Genomic DNA, 11,490 nt, shown 5'->3' with positions numbered 1-11,490 from the left:
GAAAAGAGAGAGAGAGAGGGGAAGGGGGGCAGGCACAAAGCTGAAGTAGCATTTGCGAGGGAAAAAAATCGCCGGGCATTGTTAAGTGTTAAGTGGCGTGTGTAAGGGTGTTAAGTAACCCCTGGCGTGATAGGACGTAGTTAATCTCACGTGTGCGTAGAAATGATCGGTCCGCTTTCTTTGCGCCTTCGATACGCCATTAGGTGGCGGTGCTGGGCGCCGTTTAAGCGCCGATGGTTTACTTACAGGGAAAAATTGCCGTATTACGCCCCCTCCTCCCTCGCGCCGCGTCCGCCGCGCATCACCCCCTCCCCCCCCCCGCCAGGGGTAATCGCGCCCTCTCGATAACGGCGATAATTTATTGGCCGCGGTCACGTGGCCCGTCGCCGACTCGCGCAAGCAAGTAAAACGGTGGCTCGCTTTGTGATCTTTCAGGAGGACGGAACGGGGTGAGAATCAACGCCCGGCAGAATGAGAGAGACCGCCAGTCACCGATCGAGCAGGGACCCGCCGGCCCATCGCACGAGAGATGGTTTTTAGAAGGTAACGCAAACACGGAGCTCCAAGGGGTAGCGAAGGCGCCCGGAAAGAAAGTGCGTGGAAAGGGGAAAGCGCCAATGCGAGCCGCAAAATGAACAGAACTCAGTTCCCACGCCGTAAGAGTCAGAATTTCTCTTCGAAACAAACGTTTCGACCCTGCCTCGGGTCTTCTTCAGTGAAAGTCGTTTAAACCGAATAAAACGATTCACGAGATCCGGACGCCTCTGTCGAGTTGTGTTATTCAGTGCGCTTTATGTCTAGGACCACATGGTGACTCACTGATACCAGCATAGATACAAGGATGACTCTGAAGTCAACGTGGTGCGCTGATTTCCTAAGATTTTGCCTTGCGTTTTATTCGGTTTAATTAAACGAGTTTCACTGAAGAAGACCCGAAGAAGGGGGTCGAGACGTTTGTGTCTTGTTAAAGAGAGATTCTGACTTTTATTGCGCGAGACCTGAGTTCTGTGCATTTTGTGGCACTCACACTTTCCCCTTTCTACGTACTCGCGCGCCCGTTTAACTGTTTTTTTCCCCGCAGTCCAACGGAAAGATGAATAATCAGATTCGACGGCGATCGCTATATTTAGTAAAAAGCAACCTTGCAGCTGGAGCCGAGGGTAAATTTAGCGGGCGAATAAAAGCGAGTTGTCGAATTATCGGCATTATAAAACGGATAGAAATAGAAAGGATAATGGAAAGCCAGACGCGAACTAGACATTTAAAAAAAAGAGAACGCGGGAAGGGGAGGGGTGGGGGGACAGAATGTAATTTCCGATTTTGCATTTCTTTTTTTGCGCTGCCGCGAAAGTGCGGCATGAATACGAGCTCGGGCCGCGGTATTTTGCGAAATCTTTCTCCGCGCGTCGCGTTACAATTCCGCGCCGGTTCAATTTCTTCCTCTTCCACTTTTTTTCTTCCCCCCCGCCGTTTCCTTCCGCGAATCTTCTTCTCTGTCAGTCGGAAATCGTGCGCCCAGAGTTATTTGTTTCCGACTTACCCTGGAAATATGAATTGCATGTAACGTGTCGTGGAACTGTAATAACGGCGCCTCCGCGAAGTCACGTAGAGAATTGGCGATTGAGCATGACGGAAAATTCGTGCCAGTCGATGTTTCTCAAGCGTGATGGCCGGCGGTTTCGTTTTGTACACGCGTATCGTCACGTGGCAAGATCTCGAATGTGGGCAGGGAGGTCTTTCGGCCCCGGCCGGGTTTCGTTTCGCCCCCGCTCGCGGAAATAAATTGAACCGCCGCGCGTAAACGAGGACGGGCTGGCTGTCCGCGGGAGCCGTCGGGGACGCTGCCCGCAATTTGACGATGGCAATAGATTCGCTATGACACTTATACAACATAACTCCGGCCGAAAATGCTTCAATTATAGTTAAATGTATCAACGGCGACGCAATATCGCCGTAATAATATGCCCTCACGCCGCGGTAAATTTCGCCACTCGGCGTAATCTTGTCCGAGCTGTTACAACGGGGCTGAAACGGGGCGACGGTAATATCTTCCCGCGTAATTATTTTTTTTCCCCCACGCGACGCGAAAACGCGCAAATCTCGCTCCTCGCGAGGAAGCGTCGCGGTAAGCAACCGCGTGCGTGTGTCCGCCTACGTTTTTCGGAAAAAGAAATTCGCCGAGGCCGCGTTTTTCCCGTTGCCGCTTCCGTCGTGCATCTCCCAGCGCCCCGACGCGTAATCAGTAACGGGCCTCGAGGAGTGTTTAAGCTTAATCACGGGCGGCTACGGCGAGGCCCTCCCACCCCCCACCCCCATAAAGCACGAACGGCGCGCGTTCTCGAAGATTTACGCGATTGCGAGGGGACGGGAGGGGCCGGGGACGGGGACGGGGAATACAAAATCGGTGCACGGCACCCTCGGGAGCGCGTGACGGTTTATCTTCCTCCGTTGCATGCGCATTATTATCATTATATACCGTTCGTTCTTTCTCCCGCCGCCCCCCGACCCGTCGCCTCTCTCGCGCCGCGGAACGCTTAACCCGCTGGCGGCGCGCACCGGCTCGAAAGAATTTCGCAGGGGAGCGATTGGCCGTTCGCCTGACTATAGCGACGCTGTTTACGACTCCGCATTACGATGCATAGTGCAATAGCCGGCGGGATAAGCCCCCGCGCTGCGGCGCGACCTCTTAGCGCCCGCGGCCCCTCCTCGCTCGGCGCTCGTCGCTCGCCCCGTCCGCGCGGCGGATTTCGCGCGCGCGCAAGAGAGAGAGAGAGATCGCCGATCCATCGCCGGGGCACGCGAGCGATAAATCGAATGGGCTGAAACGAGATAAGGAACGGCCGCGGGGGGGGGGGGGCGGCGGCGCAAAGTTCCACGATTCACGTGTCCGCAACTACGGTAAACTAATTTACGGGACAGCGACGCACGCGACGCGCGTTTTCTTTCTGAAAGCGCTTACACCCGTACTTCTTGAGAGAGGCATACGGTAACGGCATAACGAGGTGTAACGAGAGAAATTTTCAGCTCTTTACTCGTTACAAGTGGGAGAGAAAGCGTTTTAATAATAACAGGCGGGTTTTTTTTAACGAGCGCGTTTTTTCCGCTTTTTTTTGTCGCGACCCCACTCTTATTTTTCTCAACGAGACTGATAATGATAACGCGCGCCTGCCCCCGTTCGACGGTTCAATTACGCGAGTGTGACGCCGGCCCTTTTTAACCGGGGGACGACATCTGCGTTTCCTCGGCGTGCTCCACTTTCCTCCCTCCACCCCCGACATGTGCGCGTTTCGAATAAGTTCCGTGAATGAAGTTCGCCTGGCTCTAATTAAATTGCGTAAACGAGCGCGGGCGGGGCCGCCGCCAAAGGTGTCGAGGATAATAAAGTTTATCGGAAAGATAAACCTATCATGTCAGAAAGAGAGAGAGGGGGGGGGGGTGGGAGGCGAGAATCCGCAGGAGGATCGAACTTCAAAAGTATCGTCGATTTATTTGCGACGCGGGCGAAGTAATGCCGTCAGGAGTTGGGACAGGAGTTTGGTCAGGCGCTCATATATCACGGGTAATATATCATTGACTATTGACACGTGACAAGAACTTGGCCCTTTCGCTAATAATACAATACTTTCGTTTATCCTTAATTTGCCGCGGCGCGCTATCGTCGCGACGCACCGCCGATCGCGGCGTTAATTTGCTTTTAATTATCGGTGCTTTTGAATTTTGTTCAGCACGGCTATTTAAATTCTGCCGCGAACGGCAAGATCTTCAGCAAACCTATCTCTGCAGCGAACACAGCGTTGACTTGGCAGAAATTCCTCTCCTTCGGTGAATACCGTAACACTTATTACAAAGATAATAATCTGTTAAACAATATTTCGACGAAAAACACGCTGTCGGAATTCTTTCTCACGTCTCGTCGATCGATCGTGCATGAATGTTTGAAAATATCCGATTGAATATAATCCAATTACATAATAACAAACGGACGTGTCCGATTAAATTGTATACCCGATGAAAAGTATCATCGGCTTTTCGAACAAATTTCATCGGACGTTTGGATAATTTAATCGGAAAAGTCAATCGGAAAAATCAACTGTGTCGGAAACGCTATTTAAGCGGTTTATCCGATGGAAATTTTTCTCAGTGCACCATTGCTAGTGATTTTACCGCGCTGAGAAAAATTTTTATCGGATAAACCGATTAAATAGCGTTTGCGACGGTTAATTTTTCCGATTACGTTTTCCATATTAAATTATGGATACACCCGATGAAATTTGATTGAAAAATCGATAATATTTTTCGTCGGATATACAATTTAATTGGATATATCCGTTTGTTATTGTGTAATTGGATTATATATTTAATCGGACATTTTTCTCAGTGCGCATAAACTCCACGAGCGGGGAAGTCTTGCAAAAATGCGAATTTTTTTACACAGTAATATCGTAGCGTAACACCGTTCGTTTCGTGGAGGATGAGTTTCCTTTGTCTTCACCTTTGCGAGAGAAAATTAAAGAACGATTTGGGGTGGAATTATACGGAGATCCCTTGGACTCGAGATGAGAAAGAACGAGCGGAAGGGAGGTCCCTTTTAGGGCGAGACACCAATAAAGGGTCAAGGATCGTGCAGAGAGAAAAGAAGAAAGAGAGAGGCCGTGCATCGGCACTTGATTGAATCTTAATGAGCGAGTCTGACACAGAATGTCGCAGAAATAGTAATCCGAGCGGTTCGGCATAGCCGGTCGCGACTGACGTGGCTCATGAGATTCCTGTCATGCCGCGCTATGACCCCAGATCAACCGTGATCGCGTGTCGGCATGTACCATAGATTATCCGATCATGTTCGATATATAGGCTGTCCGGGAAATGGGTCACCTATCTCAAATCGCAAATATTAGAAATCCAACTCCGAGAGGAGGCGATACCGAGCTTGTGATTCTTTTTCGTATCGAGATGAAAATAAATTGGGAAAATATGAACGTCAACGAACTGTCGCGTGTAACGTGATCAACAGTGAATTCAACAAAGTTGTAATTAATTCGATGATTCTCTTTGTGTAATTTTAAATAGTTCCAACTCTATTCTCTCTTCAGCTCTTTGTCCCCCCCCCCCTATCTCACTCTCTCTCTTTCTTTTCATTAATTATATGTGACGCTTGATATAGAAAACTGGAAAATCGCGAAAAGACCAGTGTTTAATAAGATTTTCAACGACACTGTTAGAAGTAGATCTATCACACATGTGTGAATATTAACACGTCACACACTTGAAATGTGTGAATATTAATGCGTCACACATATTTAATGTATAATTTTTCAAACGTCATGCATTATCCTCTTAATATGCGCGTGTGAAATGCATTAGAGAATGTGTGGAAATCACACACTTCAATGTGTGGATTTTATCAAACATCTAATAATGTTTGAAATAGTCAAACATCGTAATATTCACACATGTGTAATATTTCTATACGTTTGAATATAATACACTTTGGGAAAATTCACACACTGAGTATAGTAACACACTTACTAGTCACACACTGATCAGTTACATACTGCAACTACTCCAGACAACATCGTGCGAAATCAGTGCTCGTTGTGGATATCCTACCGTGTGTTATCCCATCCGTTTTGTGCTTCGGACGATCGTGAATAAAGTGTCTTCAAGTCTAGACTGTGTCCTATTGCTAACATCTCGGAAACCTCGTTCTTCCTCTTTATTTCTGATTCATGCTCTTTCCGCTAACCTCCCGTTTCCCTAACCTAACCTAACCTCCCACTTGGATCGCATCATATAATGTAATTAGTTGTTTTAAACGGCAAGAAACGTGTAAAAAGTGCTTTCACCAAATTACATATGTGTATAATAGTAAAACACTTGGATTTGCAATGTAGTGCAATCTTTTTTACACATTTATATACCTTGAAAATTACACACCTAAATAAGTTATACACCTCCATTTGTGTGAAAAGACACACGCCAATAAAATCAAACATCCATTCGTGCATGAAAAAGTCACACACTTACAGACATCTTGAAACGGCGGACACACGTCACATGCGATAAAGTGTGTGATATTCACACACTGCTTCTAACAGTGGAGAGATTCAGAAGATTAAAGATTTACAACTGAGTCAGTGGGCCGGAATTTTTAGAGACTTTATCTCTGCACGATGCTCCGAATTATCTTGTATTGTAATTGATTCGTAGAATCGAATTTTTGTTTCTTAATCGCGAGAAATTACACCTTGTGGATTATCACCACTGTTAGAAGTAGATCTATCACACATGTGTGAATATTAACACACACTTGAAATGCGTGAATATTAATGCGTCACACATATTTCATGCATAATTTTTCAAACGTCATGCATTATCCTCTTAACATGCGCGTGTGAAATGCATTAGAGAATGTGTGGAAATCACACACTTCAATGTGTGGATTTTATCAAACATCTAATACTGTTTGAAATAGTCAAACATCGTAATATTCACACATGTGTAATATTTCTATACGTTTGAATATAATACACTGTGGGAAAATTCACACACTGAGTATAGTAACGCACTTACTAGTCACACACTGATCAGTTACATACTGCAACTACTCCAGACAACATCGTGCGAAATCAGTGCTCGTTGTGGATATCCTACCGTGTGTTATCCCATCCGTTTTGTGCTTCGGACGATCGTGAATAAAGTGCCTTCAAGTCTAGACTGTGTCCTATTGCTAACATCTCGGAAACCTCGTTCATCCTCTTTATTTCTGATTCATGCTCTTTCCGCTAACCTCCCGTTTCCCTAACCTAACCTCCCACTTGGATCGCATCATATAATGTAATTATAGTTGTTTTAAACGGCAAGAAACGTGTAAAAAGTGCTTTCACCAAATTACATATGTGTATAGTAGTAAAACACTTGGATTTGCAATGTAGTGCAATCTTTTTTACATATTTATTGGCACCTTGAAAATTACACACCTAAATAAGTTATACACCTCCATTTGTGCGAAAAGTCACACACGCCAATAAAATCAAACATCCATTCGTGCATGAAAAAGTCACACACTTACAGACGTCTTGAAACGGCGGACACACATCACATGCGATAAAGTGTGTAATATTCACACACTGCTTCTAACAGTGACGTCTCTCTTAAATTTGGCAAGCTGGGCAGGGGACGATCGATCTTTAATGTTATAGACTCTCGTGACACTTGCATGCCGATGGAATTTCATTTTCACCCTTTTAGCGGGAGAAACGAAGATTCACGGACGAGAGATGTCACGTTTAATTTTAGCGACTTTCGCGAACGACGGCGATTTATTAGTGGAGTAAGTGCGTGCCAACACGTAACATTATCGATTGTCTTGAAACAACCGGTGATGTTTGTATTTTGCCCCGAGAATCGAATGAAGCGGGCAGCGTTTAAATATTTGACAGGAGCACGGCTTCTCCCACCCCCCTCCCTCGCCCTTCCTTCCCTCTCCACTCTGTGTCCTTTGACGAAATTATATTTACCTCGATTCGTGTTGTGCGTACTAACATCGGAAATAATTATTAAATCTGAATGCGAGAAGCTATAAGCAATATTGCCGATCACAATTCGGCCAAAATGCTGAATTTGCACATTAATTACGTATGCAATCGAATTACGGTCGAAATTATATCGCCGATTTGGTTCTACAATTTAATATTTATTAATTTATTAATATTTTAATCGAATATACGTATGTGAGTGTGTTGTAATACATCGACGACACGGAATGCATTGTTTTTCTCAGACTTTCCGTTTTGTCCCGAGCGCTTGATGTTTGTCCCAAATTTCCCCCGCAGCCTCGGAATGTGAAATGTAAAACGCTCCGTGTATGCATGCGTTCTCTTCTTTTAAATAATCAATATTACAGAGTCCTCGACGAATTTGAACGAATTGCAGCGGGGCCGAGTTACGGGGGGGGGGGGGGTACTGATATCGCAAATTCAGGACGTTGAATCGGGCGAGGCTCCTCGTTTTATCGAGCGAAATTGCGACACCGATGCATCTCGGGGGCGCGTATTTCAATTATTAATGCCGACATCACGTGTCGCGATTATTTCTGGCAGGAGAGAAAAAAAGCGGAGAGACATTTCGCGCGGCCGTAGGAGGATATAATAGAAATGTAGGACGGGAACAGAGCAGGCGAGAGGCCGGGGGAGGGAGAAGAATGAGGGAAAGCCGGGAGAAAGAGAGAGTACACACGTTCTCGGGGATTTATATAACTGTCGTCGGTCCGCGAGGGGGAGGGAGGAGGGGAGGAAAGAGAGAAAAAAGGGGTGAGCGGGTTGGAGGAGGGGAATCATCTGCATGCACGAATCGGTAATCGATTGCGCGCGGATACGGGCCGGCCGTTAATAAATTAAGATAACCGCGAATCGGAGAACGAGAGGGAAAATGGGTTAATGAGACGCGACGGAGGAAACAGTTTTGCGGCAAGGCGGGGGGAGGGGAGGGGAAGGCAGAGAGAGGCGAACGGGAAAATGAGAGGAGCGACACGTGGGGATTATTACGGGGGATCCATTACAAGTTTATGATTCGTCCGTGGATAAAATACGAGCGCGCGCGCCTCAATATTAACCGTGTATTAACGTCGGCGTAAATTAACCGCCTAAGAACCGACGTCCATTCGATACGCGGGCGATTATACGTAATACTTGCGCCGCTGAACTACCTGAATTCATAATTCCACCGATACTACCCCGAGTTCTCCGATAATAATCTCTCTCTCTCTCTCTGCTTGCTGCATAATTTGCGCGGCGGTCACCGTTCCAAAAACATATGTATATAGTGTAGAATTGATATTTTATTCTCTGTTCTGTATTATTAAAAGTGCCAGAAGTGGTTAAGAAAGTACTGACGTTAATTACTGCTGGCGACATTGAAGAATACTCTTATTGGTTGATTATTTTATATTTTTATGATAAAATAGAAGGAAGGGACTCGCTGATCTTCCTTCGTTAAAAAGAAAAATCCTTCGGAGGGCTCGCGTATTTTGACCCGACCTGTCGTGATTTCAGGAAGAGGGCATGACGCACCGAACTCATGCAGTGGCGAAAACACGTGCGCATCAAGTACGGTGGTCGAGTCGGTGTCGGTCAAGGACAGCGGGAGCGGGAGCAAGGGCAGCTGCAGGTGCGCGTGGTGCAGCTGCAGCGGGAAGGGGGCGCACGACTCAGCTACGTCTGTCATCAGCCTCAACTCTCGTCGACGGCTCGCCGCAGCTGCAGCGCAGCAGCCATGCTCTGCTGCGGCCGCAGGAAAGTAAGTGCAGTAGAACGCACGATTGACACACGCAGACGTACCTCGTACGACGGATCGCGCGCACCGGTCACGATGAACGGGGGATGGTCCCGTCCCCCTTTACCCCCGGAAACTCCGGGAGCCTGCAACCGAATCTCTCCGCGGGAGAGCCCCTTCCCTCGCCACGAGAGAGTCGCGTATTCGAATATTCATAGACAGCTTAGAGACGCCTCGGAGATTTTCCAAGTCGACTCAGCGAAAATATCGACAGTTATCTAGGAACTGTATGTGTGCGCGGGCGTGCAAGATCGAGCTTAGATCTTGCCGATAAACGCGATGGATTCGAGCCAAATCAGATGCGCCGGAGTTCCCGTGGTGATCGAGCTGGGCTCGCCCCCCTGCGTCATCATACGTTAAAGATCGCGCGTCAGTCTTGCAGTGTTCCCGGAAGAGGAAGACCTTTACGAACGACCGCGTACGCCACGGCGTCGCGGAGATTTTTCCCGCGCGTTTCTACCCTTCATTTCCTCGCGAGGATTCCGACGTTCGTGTTACGTCTGAATCGCGTATTACACGCGCTAAAGGGCAAACGCGAATCGTCCGGCATGTCCATCACGGGTTCATTCATATCGTAGCTTTTATCCGACGTATAGTATTGCGCGCTACCAACGATGCAAAAGTTATTCGTACGGGCACATATATTTAATTTTACATTCTGCACCAAGACGACCCCGTCATTCGCCGCGCTCCACTTTCCGTAAGTTTATACCCGATGGGGAAACTTACGACTCTCGAATCTCGACGTCAAATATGTAATTGATACCATTCAAGCGTTAAATCAAGTTTCCGTTAAAATAACTCGGAATCATCTGTAAAGAGCGAGATTTTATCTACTCCCGAAGTTTAAATCCGTCGAAAGTTTCACTTCTCGATATTAGATCTTCCACGCTGCGCGCGAGGAGCTCAATTTTGGCGAGTAACAAGTTTTATCAGAATTTAAATAAGTAATGAAATTCAATGACACGTAACGCGCACAATTGTCATTTCCAATGAGAATAATAAAGATAACATAATACGGTCGTGGTCGCTAGATTCGTTTAATATTTAACGCATCGAATTGCAACATTAAAGTTTTGCAAAAGTTTTATAATCGCGGAAGTAACATCTTCCAAGGTAGACTATTTTGTGTTGCTTCATTAGAAATGAAGAAAAACTACGTTTATATTGTACTTACGCGATGGGGCGCCGGGAGCGAAGGGGTTAAACGAAGTCGCTTTCGACCTCATCCCATCCCCCTCGTATACCGCGAATTGAGAAACGGTGGCGCCAGAAGCCCGAAGTCGTTCGTGCACACCGCTGACGAGTGCCGGCTTCGTATTTCCGTCCATTCAATTTGTCCCGATAAATCGTCTGGTGGGCTTCCAACGGCCGGACGGTCGGCCACGCGATTTTCCCTCTCGCAAGGTCCACTCTCGAGCCTTAAGCCAGAAACGTCGCGTTAAAAAATGTTACCCTGCAATTTAACATATAGAACTTAATTCTCTCTTCAGAATTATCTCTCAAGAGTAGAAGATATCGGTTTGAAAATTAACACCGCTAACATTACGTTGCGAGTATGTTGAATAAAACTCGGATTTCAGTTTCCGATGGATCTCGTTTCGACAACGAAAAGAACGAGAACGGCGGTGTAAAATTCCCCGAGAGATCCGCCATTGCAAGAAAGTATTGTTCTTAATGTATCGTTCCTATCGAGATATTTAGTACGACGCCCGGAAACACGGTCGGTTTATCTAAGATAGGTCGATAGGTCGTAGCTCGCCTCTCGCTGATCGAGTGCCACCGCGCTCGATTTACACCGTCCGAGCACGTCGAACGGTGTCCGCATCGGCGAAGTCGAGATTAATCGGGTTAATGTCACGCGCTTTCACGTGCGCGTCTCGCTACCGCCGGCCGCCACGTGTATCCGCAGACCCCGATATCGGCGGACGTTCCGAGGATAGCGTTGCAACTGGATTTATCACGCGGTCGCGCCATGTAAACTTCATAAAATACATCATCATACACGATCTCGCATTACCGTGTACCGTTATCAATACAGCCGCGGAATTAACGTCAACAGTTTACGGATTTCGTCCACAATAATTTTTGAGAGCTCGGATTCGGCTCCCTTTCTCTCGACATCCGACAGCAACATACGACGTATTGTAGAACAGGCAT

At 47.0% G+C, this 11,490-nt stretch overlaps 1 protein-coding gene across 4 annotated transcripts in view; it reads left to right on the top strand.

Annotated features, from left to right (window-relative positions):
- The first annotated feature begins 389 nt into the window (after positions 1 to 389).
- LOC105560784 (rho GTPase-activating protein 100F) overlaps positions 390 to 11,490 on the top strand; it is a 69,581-nt gene continuing 58,480 nt past the window's right edge. For all 4 annotated transcript variants that reach the window (XM_012010193.1, XM_012010194.1, XM_012010195.1 and 1 more), the window contains exons 1-2: positions 390 to 543; positions 9,051 to 9,294. In XM_012010193.1, coding sequence (XP_011865583.1) covers positions 9,076 to 9,294 — 219 coding nt within the window. In that variant the 5' untranslated portion in view covers positions 390 to 543; positions 9,051 to 9,075. The remainder of the gene's footprint in view (positions 544 to 9,050; positions 9,295 to 11,490) is intronic.

Source organism: Vollenhovia emeryi, unplaced genomic scaffold (assembly GCF_000949405.1).
Source record: "Vollenhovia emeryi isolate VEMERY1.0 unplaced genomic scaffold, V.emery_V1.0 DF939221.1, whole genome shotgun sequence".
NCBI classification, from domain to species: domain Eukaryota; kingdom Metazoa; phylum Arthropoda; class Insecta; order Hymenoptera; family Formicidae; genus Vollenhovia; species Vollenhovia emeryi.
The sequence above is the reverse complement of the archived record's forward strand: the minus strand, read 5'-3'. Positions and strand labels throughout refer to the sequence as shown.